The sequence below is a fragment of the Neovison vison genome, chromosome 13, assembly GCF_020171115.1.
Source record: "Neovison vison isolate M4711 chromosome 13, ASM_NN_V1, whole genome shotgun sequence".
NCBI classification, from domain to species: Eukaryota; Metazoa; Chordata; class Mammalia; order Carnivora; family Mustelidae; genus Neogale; species Neogale vison.
Genome location: NC_058103.1, coordinates 82847362 through 82870647, shown reverse-complemented (window position 1 = coordinate 82870647; position 23286 = coordinate 82847362). Strand labels below are relative to the sequence as shown.

The following is a 23286-nucleotide window of genomic DNA, read 5'->3' as shown; positions in this document are numbered from 1 at the left end:
ATGCTGGCCTCTGTTGGAAATTCTGTAGAAATGCCACACCAAATTGTTTAAATACTCTAATAACAACTTGCTTTTCTACTTTAAAAAATGTCAGTTTCTTAAGAATCCTTATCAACTCACCCTTTTGTTTTTTTCTTAAAATGGCCTCAGTCATAAAATATATTTCTAAATTAGTCTCCTGCTTTTCCAAATCTCTTTACCCTTAGGCAACAACCCTCAAGACAGTTTCCAAGTGTTATTACTCATGAGAGAACATATACCTCTCCAGAGTGTGGCCATTCTGTCATATTTTCTTGTCAAACCTCAGCTTTGGTTCTGGTGTTCTGTTTATTCAACTGAAAAGTCAGTGAGTGTCTACTTCAAGTGCCCCCCGTCCCACCGCTCTTAAGCCATTCCTAGGCCTTTCTCCATAGTCAGCTTCACCCACTGGAAAGCCATGCTTGGAAGACTGTGAAGAACTCAACAAGGCAAGGAGGGAAAGCTGAGTTTTAAGTTCAAGTGTATGAATGAAGCTGGGTAACTCCGAGTTAGTCCATCTCTCCAACCAAAGCCTGCTCAGAAGCTGAGTGCAGGAGGTGCTGGTGGGACCTGCCAAGTATAGTCTAGCCTTGTGGGATAGATCTCAAAGCAATGAACATGACAGACTCTACAAGTCCCCTACAAAAATCTATCCCATTGCTTTGTCACACCTTACCCCTGCCCTGACACATACTTTCATTTTTGCCATGACTGAGGTTCCAGAGCTTGATCCATGTTTATCATCAAATATTTTTTTTTGAGCTCCTTCATTGTCCAAAACACTTTAGCAAATTCTGTTTTTAAAAATGAGGCCTTGGGGGGCACCTGAGTGGCTCAGTGGGTTAAGCCTCTGCCTTTGGCTCAGATCATGATCTCAGGGTTGAGATCAAGCCCCACACTGGGCTCTCTGCTTCCCTTACTCTCTCTCTCTCTGCCTGCCTCTCTGCCTACTTGTGCTCTTTCTCTCTCTATGTCAAATAAATAAATAAAATATTTGGAAAAAAAATGAGGCCTTGGGGAACCTGGGTAGCTCAGTGGGTTGAGTCTCTGCCTTTGGCTCAGGTCATGTTCTCTGGGTCCTGAAATTAAGCCCCGCATCAGGTTCTCTGCTCGGCAGGGAGCCTGCTTCCCCTCTCTCTCTGCCTGCTTGTGATTTCTCTCTCTCTGTCAAATAAATAAAATAAAATCTTTTTAAAAAAATAAATAAAAATAAAAACAAGGCCTTGGCAAGGGTTCCAGAGAAAAAGAAAATTGGTGAGGATGTAGAGTAAAAAGAACCTTCATGCACAGTTGGTGGGAATACAAGCTGGTGAAGCCACTGAGGTAAACAGGATGGAGGTTCTGCAAAAAATTAAAAAGAGAATTATCATATGATCTAGGAATTCTACCACTGGGTATTTATCCAAAGGAAAAAAAACCCACTAATTTGAAAAGATATATGCATCCCTATGTTTACTGCAACATTATTTACAATAACCGTGATATGGAGCCAGCTCAAGTGTCTATCCATACATGAATGAAGAAGTGGTATATATTTATAATGGAATATTACTCAGCCATGAAAAAGAGGTGTGTTTTTTGTTGTTGTTGTTGTTGTTGTTGTTTGCCATTTACAACAACATGGATGGACCTAGAAGGTGTAATGCTAAGTGGAAGAAGTCAGATAAAGACAAATACCATGATATTACTCATATGTGGAATTCAAGAAAGAAAACAATGAAAAAAGATACAATAACAACAAAACACTCTTTTTTTAAAAAAAGATTTTATTATTTATTTATTTGACAGAGACAGAAATCACAAGTAGGCAGAGAGGCAGGCAGAGAGAGAGGAGGAAGCAGGCTCCCTGCTGAGTGGGGCTCGATCCCAGAACCCTGGGATCATGACCTGGGCCAAAGGCAGAGGCTTTAACCCACTGAGCCACCCAAGGGCTCCAACAAAACACTCTTGAAGTCAGACACTTTACCAACTAAGCCACCCAGTCGCCCCAAAATATCTAAAATCTTTGAAACTGACCATATGAACTGTTGGTGAGGATTTAGAAAAACTGGAACTCTCCGCTCCAGCCACACAGTTGCTGGGAATGTAAAATGGTACAGTCACTTTGGAAAACAGTTTAAAATTTCCTCCAGGGGCGCCTGGGTGGCTCAGTGGGTTAAGCCGCTGCCTTCGGCTCAGGTCATGATCTCAGGGTCCTGGGATCGAGTCCCGCATCGGGCTCTCTGCTCAGCAGGGAGCCTGCTTCCCTCTCTCTCTCAGCCTGCCTCTCCATCTACTTGTGATTTCTCTCTGTCAAATAAATAAATAAAATCTTTAAAAAAAAAAAAATTTCCTCCAATGGCTCAATGCAGAATAACAATGACCCAACAACCCAGAAAAAAGGAAAGCCTATGTCCATATCAAAGCTTGCTCATGAATGTTCATAGCAACCATATTTTTAATAGTAAAAAACTACAAAAAAACCATGTCTCCATCAACACATATATGAAAAACACATTACGGTACATCCACACCAAGAAATGATACTCAGCACTAAAAAAGAATGAACATATTGATATATCGATAAAAAGGAATGAACATATTGCTATATGTAACAACTTGGATGAATCTCAAAACAACTGTGGTAAGTGAAAAGAAGCCAGACTAAAATAAATACCCACGTTTTATACCATTTATATAAAATTCTAGAAAATGCAAACTAATCTGTAGAGAAGAGAGAGAAGCAATGGTTGCTTTGGATAGGGAGATGATTTTTGAGGGGGACAGATATGCTCATTGTCTTAAATATGATGATAGTTCATGATGTACATATCAAAACTTATCGTAGTGTGTACTTTAAATATTGGCTATCTACTATATGCCAATTATACTTCAATAAAGCTGTTTAAAAATTGAAAGTAAAAGGAAAGTAAGACATTTACTAGATTAAGGAAAAAGAAGGAAAGAAAAAAAAAAAAAAGAAAGAAATGAGGCCTTGCCCTCAGTGGCCTTCCAGAGCATTTGCGGAAAGTATGGCTACAGGTGAAAGTTACAGATGTGACCCACTTGTGGGTCATACACTGAGTGCCACAGGGAGATATCTTCAAGGGCTGGGCACTGGGGCAAGTCTCCTGGAGGAGATAAAATGATCCAGCGGTGTGTCTGGGCCTGGGGAGAGCTGTAGGGAATGAAAACCTGAGCACTGTTCTCAAAGAAGGGAAAAGTGTTTATGGACTTGGGCCTGTCCTGAGCTCTCCCCTTGGAGTACAACTTCACTCCTGAGGAAAAAGAGGCTTAAAGGAAGAATGTAGGCAGAAATCTCACTTTCATTATAAGAAGCACAGCCAGCTGCTCTGAAAGGGTTTGCAGATTCTATTTCATAGCTTTTTTACTCTGATGCATCAATCCCATGGGATGGTACTCCAATTCACTGACTTTTACTAGTACCAGGCGCTTGGCGGGATGCTGGGGACGCTGGGAGAACGTGCGGGTTGTTTCTCTTGTGTATAGACCGAATCCTACCTGCAGCCTCATAATTCCAATGCTACTACAGATACAGACACCCCCCGCCCCAGGCCTCACCCATAGGTAAGACCTAGGCTTACCCTATCAGAATCTCAGTGCTGGTCCCAAGACTCTGCTCCCCTTTGCAGAACCCCCTCCTTCTGCAGCTGAAGTCTGAGGACATTGGTCTGGTGGCTGCGGCCTCTGCAGGCTACTTGCAATGCAGCCATGTTCCCTTGAATTGGAGGCGGACAGAAACACCAGCGTCGGCAGATGGCTGCGGCGTTCAGGGTTCCCCCTGCTCCCCAGGACCCTCCGCAGTCCTCTCCCAACCTTCCCCCTGCCCTCTCCCGAACCCCCTAAGGTCAAACGGCGGAGCATCGCAGGGAGGCCCCGCCCCCCCTAGCCCCACCCCGGTTGTCAGGGGCGAGGAAGCCCCGCCCCGGGCCGGGCGTGCGCCTTTTCTGACAAGCGGGGCCTCCTGGCTCTAACCCTCAACCCTCGCGGGGCTGCCATCAGAACCGTCAGGCGTCCAAGCCCGGCAGGGAGAAAACGACATGGCGGCGGTCAAGCCCGAGAACCTCTCTCTGGTGGTGCACGGACCCGGAGACCTGCGCCTGGTAAAACGGGAAGGGGGAAGGGAGACCTAGCCCGACCCTGCCCTGCTGGCCTCCGGACTCAGCCGCGGTCCCAGCTCGCCAGTTCCAGCCTGGCGATGGCCCTCACCTCCGTGCCCCGGCCACCCGGATCAGAGCTGGTTACCATGTTGGGGGGAGGGGGCTGTTGGGTGTAAGGTGCTAAGAGGAAGGTTCTTGTCGCGTGCCTCCCCGGAACCCAGCCCCGTGGCCGGCACGTGGCCAGAGCCCAGGAAGTTTGCAAACCCTATTGAAGCCTTCTGCCTCCTCCTCCAGCTGCAGAGTCGTAGTCTAGCTCCTTGTCATTGCACATCGAAAGAGATCCCAGAAGGCTCCCTGATAGAGGACATGCCCTGAACTTCTTCGGGAAGAAATTTCTGCAGGGCAGAAAGGAGGGCCACAGGGAGATTTAAAAGCCGTGGGACTCGTGTTTAATGTGTCTTGGGTGGGGCTCATAACTCCTTTGCAGGATTATTATGATCACAAGAGTACCCAGCACTTAATTAGGTACTCAGAAAGTGCCAGTTGCTGCCTTTCTTTCCAGCACCGGCTGCATCTCCAGGACTCCTGTTGTTCCCTGTTCCTATGCCAGACTTCTGGATCTGGATAGTGACCATGTCTCTAAAACGTCTCTCCTCCTTACCGCCTTTAGTCCACACTTGGTTCACTTTTGGCCATTTTCCTCTGATCTGGCTCCATTGTTTCTTTAAGAGCATTGTGTATATGCCTCTGGGGCACCATACCTTTTCATCTGCTCTCTGGCTCGCAGGGCCAAAGTCAGGGTGATCGGCCAAAGTCAGGGTGCTGCAGGATCATCCCTGTGGTCGTGTCAGGGGTCCCCTGACAAAGTCCATCTCAGATGGGCCTGAGGTGCGTGGGACGGGTGCCAGCCCTCTCTACTGCTCCCTGGTGCTTCCTTCCTCCTCAAAGAGAATATGCATAAGGATCTAGATAGGAGAGACTCAGGAGATTATCCAGATTAGCAGTTCTTGACTGTTTGAGAAATCTGTGGTCTCTCTCCCCACAGAATCCAAATAGACTGAGTTTGGCAGCAGTTTCAGAGATTTTTGTGGACTTCCTTTAAGTCCCTCCATTAACTCTCTAGAGGTTTGTGGACCCCAGATTACAAACTCCTGCCTTGAGCCACTCTCCCATCTCCCTCAGTTAAGAAGGTGCTGCCCAAGGGTGACAGGCTTGATTAGTTAACAGAGCCCAGATGAGAGCTCGGGTCCAGTGTTCTCTCCACTCACTGTGGAGCCTCACCCCAAGGTCCTGAATTAAAGTGATGCTATTAGTGTTTATTGCTCCCAACACCAGGTGGTATTGTAAGGAAGGCTAAGTAGTACAGCTAAGTGCAGCTTGCAGAGTGATCTCCAACTCAGTCCTTCATTCCACAAACATGTATCAGATGAGTGGGTGTCTGCCATATGCCAGGCACTGGGCTGAGGGCTAGCAGCCCCTACCCTCAAACTGCTCTAGGGAGATAGATGAGATGAACTTAACAATGAGAGTGTGAGGGCTTTGATGGAGACTACACAGAGTAAAGCCCTCACAGGGAGGGACACTTGGCCTAGGAAAGAGGTCCTAGAGGAGATGGATGCTCCTTGACCTGTATCTTGAAGGATAAGTAGGAGTCATTCAGGAAAATATAGAAACAAGTGCAAAGATACATGAAGTACTAGATTATAAATCCTGTTTCCTGGTCCTGAAAATAGTGGGATGTACTGAATGGAATTTGAGCCTGGAGAGGTGGACAGGATCTGCTTCTCCTGCTGCTCAGGCCCTGCTTTAAGTCATGGACCTAATGTGTAACAGAACTAAAATTGCAATCCCAGGATCTGCTTTGCCTTAACTCTTAAACTCATGCTCCCCCACCACACTGCCACATGACCTCTCTTTGTCATGGCTCTCTAGAGCAAAGCCTTGAAGATTGGAGGGGGTAGGAATCTGAACTTAAAATTGATTTTATGAACAATAATAAACATTTTTTTAAAGATTGATTTTATCAGCTTTGCCTTAGAATCTGCTTTTTGTATTAGGGAGGAATTGGGGTAGGTGTGTCCTGAAGGCTCTGGAAAAAACAACGGGCTAGAGAATGTTGACTGTGGTTGTGGGATTGGTACACTGAAAGGGTTCAGGGTGGGTTCCTGAGGGCCTCAGGTCTGTTTGAGAGTAGGAAGTGGTGGGATCATTTACTAGACAAAAGAGTAGATTAGAATGATGAGATCAGGTTTGAGTTTAAGATGTCTCTGGGACGGCACAGCAAGGTATCTTTGAAAAATTACCTTGGTTCTAGGGATCTGGGATCTATGGATGATTTTTGGGCCAGAGATGTAAATTCAGGAGTCATCCGCTTCTTTACTGAGCAGTTCTGCACCCCCTTCCCATGAGGCATTTGGGAATATGTAAGGGGGGGGTGGTTGTCACAATGACTGAGGGACAGACTTCATTTGGTTTACAACTCTGGCTTCCCCTGACCAAAGTAGCACCCTAGTGGGAGTTTGTAGATGAACGAGCTTGCTAGGCTGAGTGGGACGTGCAGAGAAGGCAGCAAGTGGAGGACATTACCCTGGAGAGAGCCCCACACTCAGGCGAAGGGGCAGAAAGTTGTCCGCTGAGAAGAGTAACCAGGGATGCTTGTGCTGCCTCAGAGATGCCTGTGCCTCAACACAGACCCTCTTGGCCCCTCACCGCTCCCTCTAGAGAAGGACCCCCAGCACCTCCACAGAGAGTCCCCGACTTCCTTCGAGCATCTCTGCCCTTCCACCCCCTCCTGTAAGGCAAATAGGTAAGTTGTTGGGGGTTGGTGGTACTATTAGTAAACAAGGAAGCAACAAGGAGGAACAGCCCTAGGGCAGTTTTGGGAGCGAACACCAGTTCTCCTTTCCGTGGGAGAACCAAAATGAAATCCAAGATTTCCTGGGAATAGCAGGCTGTGGCCACTTTGGCTAGCCGGGGTCAGGGTCCACTGATAGAAATGGTTGTGCCTCGGGAGCTCGTGTGAAGGGAGTAGTCTGGGGACAAGTCATTTCTAAAATCTGAAGCAGGATTTAGAAGGGTTCCTGAAGCAGGAAGCAAGGGCTCAACCCTTCCTGATGCTGCCATCCCACTTCAGGCAAGCCCAGGGACCAGTCAGCATCCATGGCAGCGGTCTCTGGGGGACATTTGACCTGGGCCTCTTCAACCTTCCTGCCATCTTCCACCTGCCAGGAAGGAAACTTAATGTCTAGCTTCTTCCTACCTATGGAGAAGGCAGGAAGGATTCCCTTTTTTTTTTTTTTTTTTAAAGATTTTATTTTATTTATTTTTTGAGAGAGAGAGAGACAGTGAGAGAGAGCATGAGCGAGGAGAAGGTCAGAGAGCGAAGCAGACTCCCCATGGAGCTGGGAGCCCGATGCGGGACTCGATCCCGGGACTCCAGGATCACGCCCTGAGCCGGAGGCAGTCGTCCAACCAACTGTGCCACCCAGGTGTCCCTCCCTTTTCTTTCTTGATAAACTGGGGCTGCAGGGAAGGAAAAATTAAATTCCTTGCCTGCTGTGTAGCTAGTGATCCCCTTGGCCACAGCAAGGGAAGGACCCTGGCAGCTCCAGAACTCCCTGGCCTGGGGATTCAGGTCTGCATGGTGCCTTGGCTCTGGGCATTTCTAAATTGGGTGGTAAATCAGAGAGAGAGTGGATGTGTGTATACACACACACAGGTTGGTGGTTTATCTTTTATAATGAGGAAAACACAAATATGAGGGGAGGAAAAGGACTTTTACTTTCCCCTCCCTATTTTAAATAGAGCAAGGGGGAGAGGCAGCCAGCCTGATGTGTCAAAGAGGCAAAAGCCTGTCAGCAATAAGTGTCAACTTTGAAGTACAGCTCACTGAGGTCCTCTTTAAAGGGAAACAGTTATGAAGTCATGAGCCAGGTTGAGGCCCAGAGTGGGGTTTAGTGCCAGCTCCGCTGTTTAATAGTTGTGTGACTCACCAGACTACTTTCTGCTTCAATTTCCCATCTGTATAATGGGCATGACAGGAGTTCTCATCTCTGGGTTGAGGACTGAAGGGTGTCAGAGAACAAGAATTCCTGACCCCTCAAAGGTTCTAGCTGGACCCCAGATCAAATTGACGTAAGACAGACTAACAGGAGAAAGTCAAGTTTAATAGTTTGTATATACTATTAATACTATTAATCCACACATACAAGGAAATGCGAAAGACAGACAAAATGAGCTCTCTGTGTCATTCTGAACTAAGGGGGAAGAAGGTAGGGGCTTGGAACTTCAAAGGGAATGAATGCATATCACAGGAAAATCAAAAAGAATAAATGTTTAGTAAATAAATATTTCCCTTCCCATATAGATGGATTACTCAGATAAAATTTATCTGTGGTCAAGACCCTCCAATTTAGATTCTTCTTTGTAGTTAAGGGAGGGACAAAAGTTTCTCCTGATCCTGTAGAACCTTGATTGCCTTCAACTCAAAATAATCCACACGCCAAAATGGCCCATTTTGGGGCAGCCTGCCCTCGGTCAGACCTTACCATGAGATGGTGCCTGTAGAAGGCCCAGCATATGGGAGACTAGGGCCTAGGAGAATCAGACATTTAAACCTTCTCAGCATAGGGGTTCCTGGCTGGCTCAGTCAGAAGAGTACAGGACTCTTGATCTCAGGGTCATGAGTTCAAACCCCACATTGGATGTACAGATTACTAAAAAATTTTAAAAAATCATCTCAGCATAGGAAGAGATAAAGACCAAGACCTTCAAATACATGGGTGATTTTTTTTTTTTTTGAAGTTAAGTTTTATTTGAGAGAGAGTGCATGCATGAGCAGAGGAGGGGCAGAGAGAGGGAGGGGAGCAGACTGCTGAGCATGGAGCCCTGTGCAGAGCTCAATCCCACTGATGGGTGAGGTCCGGAACCAGGGGCCAAGAAAGAATTCTTGAGATGTCTTTGGTGCAAAAAGGATTTTATTAAACCAACTAGGACAAGACCCCAGGGCAGAAAGAGGGGCAGTACTGGAGTTGTGAGGAATGGCTGATGAAATACTTGGGGGTTGGGGTAAGAAAAAAGGGAGGTGTCTAAAATGACTTTCATATGCTAAAGTAGGCCCTGAGGATACTAAAGGGTTGGTTGGTTAAGTGGCTATTGTTAAACTAAGGTGGTTTTTCCCTTGGCAAAGAATTAACTTTAAGATAGTTGGAAGTAGGGCGCCTGGGCGGCACTATAGGTTAAGCCTCTGCCTTCAGCTCAGGTCAAGATCTCAGAGTCATGGGACTGAGTCTCGAATTGGGCTCTCTGCTCCGCAGGGAGCCTGCTTCCCCACACCCCCGCTCTCTGCCTGCCTACTTGTGATCTCTCTGTCAAATAAATAAATAAAATCTTTAAAAAAAAGATAAAAAGATAGTTGGAAGTTTCCTGGAAAAATGTCACACATAATCCACCCAGAAGGGGTGTGTGTGTGTGTGTGTGTGTGTGTGTTGGTGGAGTGGTTGTGGGGTGTCATCTTGTGCTTCGTCCTCAGCTTCCCTTCTGTCCCCTCATCACCACCACCCTGAGATTATGACCTGAGCTGAAATCAGAGTCCGGTGCTCAACCGACTGGGCCACACAGGTTCCCATGTATGGATAGTTCTGAACTAAATTGTAATAAATGTGGACCCAGGCAATAATCTTGTATTCATCTGTATTTACCAGTTTAATTACTTTGTGCCTCTTGGTCAGTTTTGAGAAATACAGAAATTCCTTTTGATTGGGAAATGAATTCTCTCTGAGTTACTAGTTCATGAAGTTGGAATATAAAACAGTCAGATGAGATTTTATCCCCAGAAGCTGTTTTTGCTGGTAGGGGCAGGGCGTGGCTTTGGTTTTTTTAATGCTCTGGGTTTCACTGGACAGGTAAGGGAAATGGAGAGAATGAACATGTTGAGTGTGTGCTGTATTATGAGGCAGCTGCTGGGTCCTTTGATGTAGTGCTTCACTAATGATCCCAGATGAAACACCAGTTCTATTTACATTTTCAGCCATGGACCAGTGTGTTTGTATTGTCGTATTTTGATGTTGCAGCAATGTGAAAATGTGGTAAATATTTCCAAATGCTCCGTTTCTGTACATGTTGCATCACAGATCAGTAGTAGGCCATCAACCACATTGAGCACACTTTATCTGTCTTACTCCTTTTTTAAAAAAATATTTATTTATTAGAGAGAGAGAGAGAGAGAGAGATCATGAGCAGTGGGGAGGGGTAGAGGAAGAAGCAGACTCCCCACTGAGCAGGGAGCCCAACGAGGGGCAGACACTTAACAGACTGAGCCACCCAGTCACCCTGTCTGCCTTACTCCTGACAGCTCTGCCACATTTCAAGCACCAGCATCTGGCCAGGGAGAAGAAAGGAACAACCCAGGCCCCCTTTGCAGGGGACAGAGCACTGGATTTGGGATGCCAGATAGTCAGATTTCTGGTTTTTTTGTGATGTGCTTCTAGGTTCTTGGCCGAGACCCCTTGTAATGGAAGATTTACAAGAGAAAAACAAGTTCAATAATGTGTAGGTAATGTACATATGGGAGGCATGATGAAAACTGAGTCATTTCATGAAATGGCCCAAGGTACACCTTAAGTACTATTTCCAGCTAAAGACAAAAGATCTTGAAGTAGGGGAAGCCAGTTATGGGAAGTTTTCAGGAAAAGCACTGTACACAAGGGTATGGTTGTTAGGCAAATTTAAATCTTTGCCTTCTTCTTTGGTAAGAGAGGTTTAGTCATTTTCCTGATGTGGAGAGGGAGACACCCTTACAAAAGGAGAAGGTAACTTTTCAGTTTTCAGAGCTTTTCCTAAGTCTGCTCTCTGTTAAAAATAATCAGCCTAAAATAACTCTTTTGTCAAAGAGATCTATTTGGGGATGGCAAATTCTGCTCCCCTTGAGGAAAGACCAAATTAAAGGGAAAATCGTTCTTTTAGAATGATGGGTTGATGTTTAATTATAAAGTGCAGAGAAAACATGTTTGCGTCAAGCTTAAATATTAATTAGGCCCCACGAAGATACTTCTTGAGTTTTGGCCCTTTGAGGAAATGTATTATACCCTAGGTCAAAAGAACTGCTTTGAATGTGTAATAATTGCTTTGTTATAAGGTTTTATTTATTTATTTGTTAGAGAGAGAGAACACAGGCAGGGGGAACAGTAGGCAGAGAGAGAAGCAGACCCCTCACTGAGCAGGGAACCCGAGGCGGGGCTCCATCCCTGGACTCTGGGATCATGATTGGTGCCAAAGGCAGATGCTTAACCGACTGAGCCTCCCGGGCCTCCCTATAATAATTTTTACAAAGTAAAATAATTCCATGTCTGTAATATAACACATTGAAAATATCTCCTCCTCACATATGTACTTTACTGTTAAGCTCTTTGGGGTAAGGAGGAGGGGATTATTTAATGGTGGGGGGTGGTCATCGACACTGGCAGTGCAAGTAAGTGGTCCTGAGCATCACAGTCTCTTTCTTCCCTTGATTATTTTTCCCACCAGCTGAGGGATGGAGATCAAATTAAAGGGCTGTAATACATTTTAAGTAGCAGCTGGATTAAACTGGGAGATTACAGGCAAGAGTGAGGAGGAAATGCCGCCTACTTAACCCTTTAACCCCTGAACTAGATTTATCAGTCAGAGGCACTGAAAATAGAATATAAAACTCCTGAAAAAAACAAAGAAAATAACTGGAAGAAATACCACTTCCCTTTATCTTAATTATGTTTCAGTAATAAAGCAAGACCCAAACCAGATAAACAACAGGAAATTAAATCCTGCAAATCTTGCCATCTCTGCCAACTGCTGTGGAAGGACAGTTTGTCTGCAATAGGCCTAGAATGCTCACTCCCCCACCCCCCCAAAAGTAGCAGCAGTACCACAAATAGAATCTTAACATTTTATGTAATAAATCCTAGTACTACTAAGAGGTGGAGTGAAAGTAGCCCTATTCTGGAGGGAAAAGCTAGAACTATGGGTATGGGGGAAATTTCTCTTTTATTTTATTTTTTATTTTTTGGAAATTTCTCTTTTAAAATGGCATGGCAGAGGGACGCTTGGGTGGCTCAGTTGATTGAGTGTCAGCCTTCAGCCCAGGTCATGATCGATCCTGGGGTCAAGGGATTGAGCCCCACTTAGGCTGCCTGCTCTGCAGGGAGTCTGCTTCTCCCTCTCCCTCTGCCTGCAGCTCCCCCTGCTTGTGCCCACCCCTTTCCCTCTGTCAAATAAATAAATAAAATCTTTAAAATGTATCACAGAGAAATTAAGAAGGGGGAGAAATACGTACTTTCCACAGTATTGGCATCCACTTGGTAAGTCTTCTAGTGTGGCTGATAAACTGGCAGTTCCCTCAAAATCAGATTTACACGAAGGAGGGAATATATTCAGATTTTACGAAGTGATAGTCAGCTAGATAAATAATTTTTTTAATGTAAATGTCCCATTTCCTAGCCTGAATGCAGCACTTAATCAATGTTACTAACACATGAGAACATCCAACAAAGATGAGAGACTTCATATATTTGCTTAAAGAACCATCAACAGGTATAATGTGCATTTTGAATTAGGGGGACATTAATTTTTAAAAATTGACTTATCACAGCTGAGAATGAAATAGTCTTTTAACCATCCTGTGTGGATCCAGTCCTAGGTGCTTGGGAAGCTCAAAGGAGAGAAAGGAACCACCTTCCCAGCCCCATGAGCACAGGGATGTCTTCTCACAGGAGGTGATAGTTTCAGTCTGCCCTTGTGTCTCTCGGTCCCAGGAGTACAGCCACCTATTGGACAGCCCCCCACCCCTGCCCACCGCCACCAGGATGTCCCCAGGCACTGCAATTCCAACCCATCCAAACCTCCATCTCCCTGAGTTCCCACAAGCATTAGGAAGTCACCCCAGATATCTCCCTTCCCTTCACTTCCTGCCTCATGTGGAAACTTGAAGGTGGGGAAGTGGTCCCAGGAGGTGAGGGAGTGAGCCCCAGGGTGTACTGGGAATTGCAGGAGGCTTCCAGAGCCTGGGGATCCACCAGGGCCACTGGGCACTTTAAAGGGATTTGTATTTTAAGAAATATTGTTAGCGGAAGGAGGCTGGTTGGAGCCCTGAGAGCATGGGCTGGAGTGTGGCTCAGTGGACTTTGGGAGAGTGTTCGACCCTTCTACTTTGACCCCAAGTTTGTCAGGGCTAATGCGGCTAGAACAAAGCCATTTATGACCAAATGGCCAATTAGGAAACCTTTGGATTTTCCTCCTATGCTCCAAACATGCTCAAGGGAGGAGGAAAATCAAGGTGGAAGGTTTAAGCAAAGTAAGGTCACCTGCTCTGCTCATAAGTGTGGGGGGCAGCTGGTGGGCAGGTTGTCAGGAGGCCTCGCAGGTGGGAGGAGGTGGTGAATGAGAGCTTGGAGGCCCCCAGGTGAGGCCGGCCTCCAAGTTCTCACTCTAAGGCAGGGAGCTTGGCTTGACACACTTTACAACACCTGGTAGAATGAGGCTAAAACACGGCTCGAATCCTATTTCCCTTTCTCCCAAATGCCAGCCTTTTAAGGAGCAGTGTAGTTTTCTTAATATTGACATGACAACAAGGGAAATAACTTGTCCCCAAAACAGTTTCTGAAAAAAGTGCACTTTGCAAGAGGAAGAGGACAAGGAAGGCTGTCCAGAGCTGGTTCAATCATACTGTGAGTTAATGATAGGAAATAGGACTTCGGTTCTACTTCTTTTGTAACAAGAGCTAATTTACTTATTGTGAGTGGGACACTGTGTCTGATGATTATCCTTATTACGCAGAGAGGGAAATCAAAGGCACAAAGAGCTTGCATAAGTGCCCTGAGGTCAGACAACTGGCAAGGGGAGCCTGGGTTTGCACATCACTCAGTTCCAGAGTGTGAGTTCCCCTGCTCTACTCGGGTCAGCTGCAGGAGGGAAAAGGCATTTTCCCTTGATTTCTCCTCATGTCAAGGCCGTTACTGCAACCCAGGCAAGAGGCACAGAGGGTGTGAACTCAGCCCTGTGGGTGGAAGTAGAGAATGGAGGCCCGTGAGGATCTACTTAGGAAATAAACTTTCAGGCTAATTTAACAAAATATATTTAGGAAATCCAAGATAACAGGAAGCAAGAGGCCCCTGGAATGATTCTAAGCTCCCACAGAGAGTTCTTCCTGAAGTATTTCCATAACTGATTGGGGGAGGTTGGGGGAGACCTGGAGGGATTGGAAGGGAGGATATGTATGTGATGTATTTCTGACTGGAAGTGAAAAAGGCTGGAAGACTGACATAACTACAGGAAAGAACAGTTACCTCTACTCCCCTTTATCCCTTTGTTAACTGTCATTCAAGAAAGGTAAGAAATCCTGTTCAGAAAACCATGAATATGCCTGATAACAAAACTCTGGGGATGAAAGGGCTGCAGGGGTAACAGTGAAAGCTGGGGATCTCAGGGGAGCTAAGAAACTGGTAGATGAGGAATAGGGTGAATGAAAGAATATCATCACTGAAATCTGAGACAGAAAAAGAGATTAAGCAAACAGAGGACTGTGGCCAGCGTCATTCCAAGGAACCACAAATGAAAAGCAAGTTGTTTTTGTTTTGTTTAGTTTTTTTTAGTAATCATGCGGTGATAACTTTCTCAACCATGATCTCCACAGCCTTGCTTAGGATAACATTTACAGACTTAAGGGCTGATCTTAACACGGTCCTGTGCTTCTGTGGCATGTCTCCTGCAGAGAGGGGAGTCAGGAGCCCAGCCGATTAGTAAGGGTGGTTGGAGTCAGCAAGAAAGAAGGAAAAGGAAAAGCTGATTTGCAAAGAGATAATATGCAATCAGCCATTAGGGAAAAGCCGGGCTATCTGCACAGCACCCTCTAGTGTCTAGGAAAGTCACTGCAGCTATGGGGGGTGGTAGGGCAAAGATTTGGTCGCTCTGTCCCCTCCAACAAATGTTTACAGTAGTAATCACTAGCGACCCAGGGCTACTTGGTGGGCCCAGCTGTTGCTTTGAACTTGATTATTTTCCCAGGTATTCAGGGCTGGCTTGGTTGGAGGCAGAGATAATGAAGGAGAAAAGGTATATTCCACCTTGGTGTGCAGTGGGATGTAGTGAGGCATGCTGAGGAGTCAGGTTTAGTCCTGGTTTAGCCACTCTGTGGCGCTATGACTTTGACCAACTTATTTCACTTCCAAGCCTTGGGTTTCTCTTCTGCACACTGTGGGCCTTGTGCCATGATGTGCTTAAAGCCAGAACATTGACTGGTGCATAGCTGGTTCAGTGAACATCTCACCTCCCTTGTCTTCTTGGCCACCTTCAAGGAATTCATAAAATGAACCCTTGGATCTGGCCACACAGTGTCCTTCCTTCTTGTCACCATGAATTTCCCAGCTCGTTGCAGTTGGAAGCAGAGTTGGTAAATAATCATAATAGCTACGAATTCTGAATAGCTCAGATTGCTTTTTGAACCTGCGGAGTGGCTGAGGCGCAGGTCCTGTGTGTTCCCAAAGGGCCTCTAAAACTCCACATGGGAGGTTTCAGAAGAGAGGGCTGAGTGCTGGTCAGTGTGTGCGCATGTAAAGGGAAGAGCAGCAGTGTGCATTTTTTTCAGCGTGTCTAGAGGTCAAAGCCCTCACGTGCTACTACCAGATGCCTTCACCCTTCTCCCTATAAGAGTTTCCCAGACCAAACAAATCTCTATCTTAAGAATGTGTTTTTCGAGAAGGGAAGGATCTGATATGGATATCAGTCCAAACATCCTTTCTGCCTAGGGGAACGTTTAGTACACTTTATTAGTCTAGGGCAAATTGCACCATGGGGTGGGGTGAGGTAAGGAATTAGAGACAGCACGATTTAGGGGGCCCCCTCAGGCATCCGCTCAGCTGCCCTATGGTCTGAACCTGTGTTCATTTTAGAAAAAATATTTGAGTAAAACTCTACATTGACTAAACAGTTGAAAATAGCCATAAGGGAAAGTTTTTATGAATGCTAAATGATTTTTCTGTTTTTATTTCCTTCAGGAGAACTATCCTATCCCTGAACCAGGCCCAAATGGTAGGTCCTTGGGATACTCGACTTACATTTTATTGTTTCTTACTAACCTGAAGACACCAGTGCATTGTTCCTTACCCCTTTTTCCCTATTATTTATTACTTTGCCTCCAATTAAAAACTATCTTTTGGGGGTTCCTGGATGGCTCAGTCATTTAAACACCTGCCTTGGGCTCAGGTCGTAATCTCAGGGTCCTGGGATCAAGCCCCTCAACAGGCTCTCTGCTTAGCTGGGAACCTGCTTCTCCCTCTCCCCTACTCATTCTTTCTCTCTCTCAAATAAATAAATGAAATCTTAAAAACAACAACAACTGTCTTTTTGTTAAGCTGTCAACCTAGTCTGTCATCCACAGCATGACTAGATAGATTCAACTTGACTGCTACATAAAGTAAACAGTGATAGATTCAGAAGAGTTACCGTATCAGATTGCTGACTTGTCCCAGAGTTTTTGACATAAAATACTTCTCTGGACCAATTGCAGAGTTGTTCCTCATTTGACCTAACCTAGAGTTGGGTTACTCTGTGTACTTTAAACTGCTATTCAAGTGGCCAGATCCTGTCCTAACCCTAACCAAAGCTTTGAAAATGAGCGAGTCTGTAGAACTTAATCTCTTAATTAGAAAGAGAGCATCACTTTAGGAAGACTAGGACCTTCAGTCCAGTGGGGATGGGAGGGGCTGCATGGAGTGCTGCCCCAGGGTCCTGATCAACTCTGGGGCAGGCTTCCTGCCACCTTTGTTCCAGTCCTCTGGCCTCTCACTGGGCAAGCGTGTAAGACCCAGATGACAAGCACATTTCCTGGAGTGCTGTGTGTACCTGGGGAAGTCATGGCCCCTATTCCCTGGGGCAGATAACCTGCTGATAGTTTTCCAATCCCTCCCAACCATGGAGTCCCACTTCAGACTGCGGGACTCTGAACTGAGGCAGAGAGTAAGGCGAAGAGTGTCTATAGATAACTCACCCCATACCCAACCACTCAGGTCTCCTCTCTGTCCTGGGTGAGTTGGGGATGTGCGAACAACGGACTGAAGGCAGCTTTCCTGGAGCCCCCAGAGCTTTGCTATTCAAAGGTCAGCTGGCTTATTAATTGATAGTGATAAACATACAGACAATAGCTGTTTCTATCAGTGTTCAGCATGTAATACATATATAGGGCTGAAGCATTTTCACCAAGATACCTTGTTCAGAGAAGTGAAAGAGGCCCCTCACCGTGTCCTGAGAAATTGGTATGGATTCTAGAAGTTGCAAAACAAGGGCTGTCTTGGACTCAAAGGATCCTGGTGCTGTTTCTCTCTGTGACCCGGCATTCTGCTCTCACTTGTCTCTTGCTGCCCTTGAATTAGAAGGAGAAATGATGGTAAATTTCAGCTGGCATTCTAGCAAGTCAGATTTAACCTCTTATTATAAGTTGGTAAGTTTAGTATATGTGCTGCCGAAGCGAGCACTATAAGTTGGTAAGTTTAAAGAGAGGAAACTCAGATAATTTCCTCTACCTTGATCTCTATCTGCACCCTGCCATGTCTTACTCTGTTACCAAGGCCAAGGACAGAGAAGTTTCTACAGAGCCACACCTGGGGTGGACTGCTGGTGGGCAGGGGCAGGGTGTGAGACACCTGAATGCACAGCAGAGCTTTAGGTCTCTTTGTCTTTCTAAGACAGAGCTTTTTCTCAGGGAGATACTTGCAACGTGGTCATCTGAGTCAGACCAGGCCAGTAATCCTTTAACACTTACTTCAGCAAAGGGGCTCGGTGGCATCATTATTTTTAACTTGGAAAACTGACAACAACAATACCAACAAATCTCACTTATTCAAACCCGTGAGGGGGAAATACCCTTTGAAACCTTTGGATGGTTTAAACTAAAGCTGCATTCTTAAACAAAACGACAGGCATGAAGAACGTAGATAGCTCACAAAGTGTTGCCAAGCCTAGATTTTGCCAGCCTTTCTGTCAAGATAGGTAAGAAGCAGGCATAGCATATTAATTGTGTGGCATCAGTTATCTCCTAGAAAATAGTTTTTCCCTTAGACGGTTGATACATTTTTTTTTCCTATTAATAATATCTTGTTTATACAGTATATTAGAGTTCTCCAGAGAGATGGAACCAAGAAAGAGAGGAGAAAGAGGAAGAGATTTATTACATACATTTGTTTATATATAGGTTTATTATATATGTCTCTAGGGACAGGGCAGGGGAGATTTATTTTAAGGAATTGGCTCATGTGATTGTGAGGACTGGCAAGTCTGAAATTTGTAGGGCTGACCAGCAAGCTGGAAATTCAAGTAAAAGTTGATGCTTCAGTCTTGGAGGATTCCTTCTTCAGGAAACTGGTCTTTTCTCCGAGGGCCTTCAACTGATGGGGTAGGGCCCACCCATATTAGGCAGAGTACTCTGCTTTACTCAGGGTCTACTTGTTTAAATGTTAATTACATCTAGAAAATGCCCTCACAGCACAACTACTGTTTTTCTTTGGGGTTTTTGTTTGTTTGTTTGTTTTTGTTTTTTTGAAATATTTTTATTTATTGAGAGAGAGCTAATGAGAGAGAGAGAGAGAGCATGGATGGGGGAGGGGCAGAGGGAGAAAAAGGAGCAGGGACCACAATGTGCGACTCAATCCCAGGATGCTGGGATCATGACCTGAGCCTAAGGCAGACGCTTAACTGACTGAGCCACCCAGGCACCCCAATAAGTAGAATCCAGAGGGAAAGCATGGTGGTGCCTCAGACGGCAGAGGCGTCATTGTGCCTTCCCTCACTTGTTTTCTCCTTCCTCTTCTCAGAAGTGCTGCTGAAGATGCATTCTGTTGGGATCTGCGGCTCAGACGTCCACTACTGGCAGCATGGTCGAATTGGTGATTTTATTGTGGAAAAGCCCATGGTGCTGGGTCATGAAGCTTCAGGGACAGTTGTAAAAGTGGGATCACTGGTCAAGCACCTAAAACCAGGTCAGCAAAACTCTTCAACTAACTGATTTATTTATTCCTCAGCATAAATGAATATTTGTGTGTACTTTCTTGGGGCCGGACCCTCTATGAAGCTCGGGGGTTACAGGGGTGAATAAGACAGTCTCCATTTCTACACGCATGGAATGTGACTTTTCACAGAGGAAGACAGGTCTGGAACACACATACAGCTGCTTAGTTACTGTTGTGTTGAGGGCCCGAGAAGAATAGTGGTTTGATCAGTACCTTCTAACCAGATCTGACTCTTCTGAGGGAGGAACAATTAACCCAACATCTGAAGGCAGCAAAGGGATAAGCTAGGTATAGGGGTGGGGGAAATACTCCAGCCATAGGAAACACAAACTGCCTCCACCTACTGAGAAACAGGGTCTTGGATGTAGTCTTTGGTCTTCTTGGATGATTGGAAAACCACGAGTATTTTTCTAGACTTGTTTAGTTCATTCTCTTGGAGGGAGGACTTCTCAGCTGTGTGGTAGCCTGTGATGTTCCCCAACACAGTGAATTATATCCCACCTGTGTGACAAGGCCAGCTGTTGACTGTATCCTTCCTTTGCTGAGGAGGCCACTGTACAGCCTGGTGATGACAGCAGATGATTCGAGATAAGGAGAAGGATGGCAGGAGACACCATTCTGTGTCAGTTATGAGACTGCCTCAGCATAGCTACACGGAGAGGAACTGTCAAGCTCTGAAGAAGCTGGACTTGGGTTTCATTTCATTCTGAATAGAAGTCGAGGCAGCCCCTGAGGTTTTGTGGCATTATCCCCAAGAGGAAGATTCATAGTTCCCAATAGCCACTGATTGATTCTTACCTGTGGGACAAGATCCCTTAATATCAGTCAAAACAGGGTGGGGTTCTTTAAATTTAAGTTATAAGAAGTGCTTGGTCAGCATCTACAATGGGTCTCACATTCTGCCAGGTGCTTTGAGGGATACAGAAAATTGAGAAGAGCCAATCCCTGGATACTTTGATCTAGTTGGGGAGATCAGACATCAGGGCATATATAAATAGAAGTAATTAGAGAATAAGACCATAATGTGCGGGACACCTGGGTGGCTCAGTCGGTTAAGCCGCTCCCTTCAGCTCAGGTCATGATCACAGGGTCCTAGGATCGAGTCCCACATTGGGCTCCTTGCTTAGCGGGGAACCTACTCTCTCTGCCTCTGCCGGCCACTCTGCCTGCTTGTGCTCTCTTTCTCTTTCTGACCAATAAATAAATAAAGTCTTTCAAAAAACCATACTGTGCTATCAGGTGTGAAAAAGAATAGGGCTCTTACAGTTCAAGGAAAGGGCATTTGTTGTAGGCAGAGGTGTTTAAAGAAGGTTCATGGAGGAGATATGTCTTTGAGCTGGATGTTGAACAATAATAATTACAGGAAGAAAAAGGCAGCTAATATTCATTGATTTAACTATTTGTTAGCCTCCACGTTAAATATTTACATGTATAATTACATATTTCATTGTTGAAACAACTCTAATGTAGGCATTATTTTCTTCCTTAACAAATGAAGAAAGCAAACCATGGTGATTGCCCGGGGTCCCACACCAGCGAATCCCAAGCTGGGGTCCCAGCCTTGGTCTTTCTGATACTAAAGCAAGTGCTCAGAACCACTGGGCTGTCCAGCAACTGGAGAACTGAGAACAATTTTGTATTTGAGTTCGTGAAGAGGTCAGAAGTGAATATTCTGGTTAAGAGGAACAGAAAAATAAAATTATGGAGGCAAGTGTAACATATCTGGGTTGCTAATAATTCTGTGCTGTTCAGAGTAGAGGTTCTGTGTTGGGAAGTTAGTGGGGATGTTAAAAATTAGTAACCTGTATAAAATTCCCTCTTTAAAAAGCACTACACAACTGTGAGTTATTATTCTTTTATTATAACATAATCATTAAAAGACAAAACTGAGATGTACAAAACCCCACCTGATGATGATGGATCTTGAATCCTAGCTTGAAGAACTCATTGTCAGTGTTAGAACATAATTTGGAGCAAGGGCTGCAGAGAAAGCAGAGAGGGGTGCCTACAGGTGGAACAGCACATTTTGGTGGTTGCAGGGACTTTTGTGGATCCTATTTTAGAGATTTTATTTATTTATTTGTCAGAATGAGAGAAAGCACAAGCAGGGGGAGCAACAGAGGGAGAAGAAGCCTCCTGCTGAGCAGGGAGTCTGATGTGGGGCTCATGTGGGACTCAATCCCAGGATCCTGTGATCCTGACCTTAGCAGAAGGCAGATGCTTAACCAGACTGAGCCACCCAGGCATCTGTAAAACACAAAAATTTTTATTGAAGTGTTTCCCTTGCTGATTTGGACTGAAAGTTCTAATCAACTAGTCTAGAAAGAAGAAGAGCACTCACTGAGTAGTTCTTTACGTTTGTTTCTAAAATTCTAACATAAATCTTAAAGAATCAATAAGGCATGGAAGAATTTCTAACTTATATACAATCTGGCTATCTATCTTAGAGTGTGATTTCCTCTTCAATAACACCAGCTCAGATAGTTAGAATAATGATAAATACAATAAAAATAGTTAATACTACTTACATTACTACTACTACTAGTTCCATCACTGCCCCACTATTGTTAATGAACACTAGCTACATACCAGGACTCTGTACTCTTCTATAGGCACTTCTAACACAAAAAGACATAAAATTAACTTGTCTGTTTAGTAAAGGGCAAACCTCCCACGGGTGACTCGTGTCAGGCTAAGGAGGCCCCAGCTCACCTTGTGCAGCCCTCTGGGGGTAGGGAGTGAGGAGTGACTGGGAAGGGACGTGAAGGAAAGCATTTCCAAGGTAGTGGTAATGTTCTGTATGATGATGGGTGTTCGTATTACACAGGTGAGTACATTTATCAGAATTCATGTAGTGATCCATGTAATCTGGCCCATTTTATCAATACCTAAATATTACCTTAAAAAAGAACCAGAGACAAGTGGACAAGAGGAGAAGGACACTAGTTCACAAGCCTGAGTGTTATTCTCCACCAGAGCCTCAGACCTCCCTGGGTCTTTTGCCTGAGCCAGCCTCCTAACCCAAGACTCTGTTAACTCCTAGTTATATCTAAATACAACCAGACTGAACTTAAGACATGCCATAACTGTGGCTCTTGTGTTTGGTAAGAACTTGTCCCATATTTTCAAAGCAGGTGAAGTGGAAAAAGCCTGCGAACCCCACACAGCAGCTTGAGCTGGGTCCTGGCTTACCTTAGAGAGGGAGCTTTTCTCTGTTTCCCAAGCTGGGAAGTGATTGTGGAGCTGGGGGTGGGGGTTGGTTGGTTCCATGAGTGGGTGAAAGGGTAGGTCAGACCAGTCTGTGGAGAAGCAGGCTGGTCATTCGCTCCCAGAGTGTGAGTCTATCCTGCATCCCAAGTTTTCTGTGGCAGCTCTAGGATAGGACTTGTCTGGTGCACCCTGGGTCCCAGGGAGGGGGGTGGCTCTCTGGGACAGAGTTCCCCACTGGCACCTGCCCAGGAGCATGGCCCCCTTCACAGAAGCGCTGCCCCCACTCGCGTTTTCCTCTCCAGGGGATCGTGTTGCCATCGAGCCTGGCGCTCTGCGAGAAATGGATGAATTCTGCAAGATTGGACGGTACAATCTGTCACCATCCATCTTCTTCTGTGCCACGCCCCCTGATGATGGGAACCTCTGCCGGTTTTATAAGCACAACGCTGACTTCTGCTACAAGTTAGTGCCCGAGACCTGGCCTGGCCACCTGGGACCTCTCCCCCTTTGGTTGGGGTTCTTTCTTCTAGTTTCCTGTGGTGATTTGTTCTTTTCAGCTCATAATTCCAGACATGAAGCATCCCCTCGATAGGCCCTTCTTGGTGGCACTGAGGGAAGGTAGCTTGCCTAGGGCCAAGACTGACTCACACCACTTGGTTTAGTCTTGGCATTGAGCTCCCCTCACCTAGGGCAACAGTAGAAAATTGTTGCCAAACTCACTCCCCTCCAGCTATCCTGCGGATAATCTGCTGTAGTTTGTTCTCCATTACTGGTTTCCAGGGCAGCTCCCAGGAAAGAGAACTTAGCACAGCAGTGACCATGCTCACAACACCAGTAACAGCAGCCACTGGGGGTTTCCTGAGGAAGCATGGCCTGGAGCCAGCACTGAGCTCCGGGATCCTGGATCCCCTCCCTCCTAGTGAGTGACT

The 23286-nt window shown here is 45.6% G+C and overlaps 1 protein-coding gene across 2 annotated transcripts in view; it reads left to right on the top strand.

Annotated features, from left to right (window-relative positions):
• Nucleotides 1-3937: 3937 nt before the first annotated feature.
• Nucleotides 3938-23286, top strand: part of SORD (sorbitol dehydrogenase) — a 32711-nt gene continuing 13362 nt past the window's right edge. Inside the window, exons 1-4 of one of the 2 annotated variants that reach the window (XM_044230545.1) lie at nt 3938-4121; nt 16142-16175; nt 18953-19117; nt 22660-22819. In XM_044230545.1, the coding sequence (XP_044086480.1) occupies nt 4059-4121; nt 16142-16175; nt 18953-19117; nt 22660-22819 (422 nt within the window). In that variant the 5' untranslated portion in view covers nt 3938-4058. The remainder of the gene's footprint in view (nt 4122-16141; nt 16176-18952; nt 19118-22659; nt 22820-23286) is intronic. The other variant, XM_044230547.1, reaches the window with a different exon arrangement.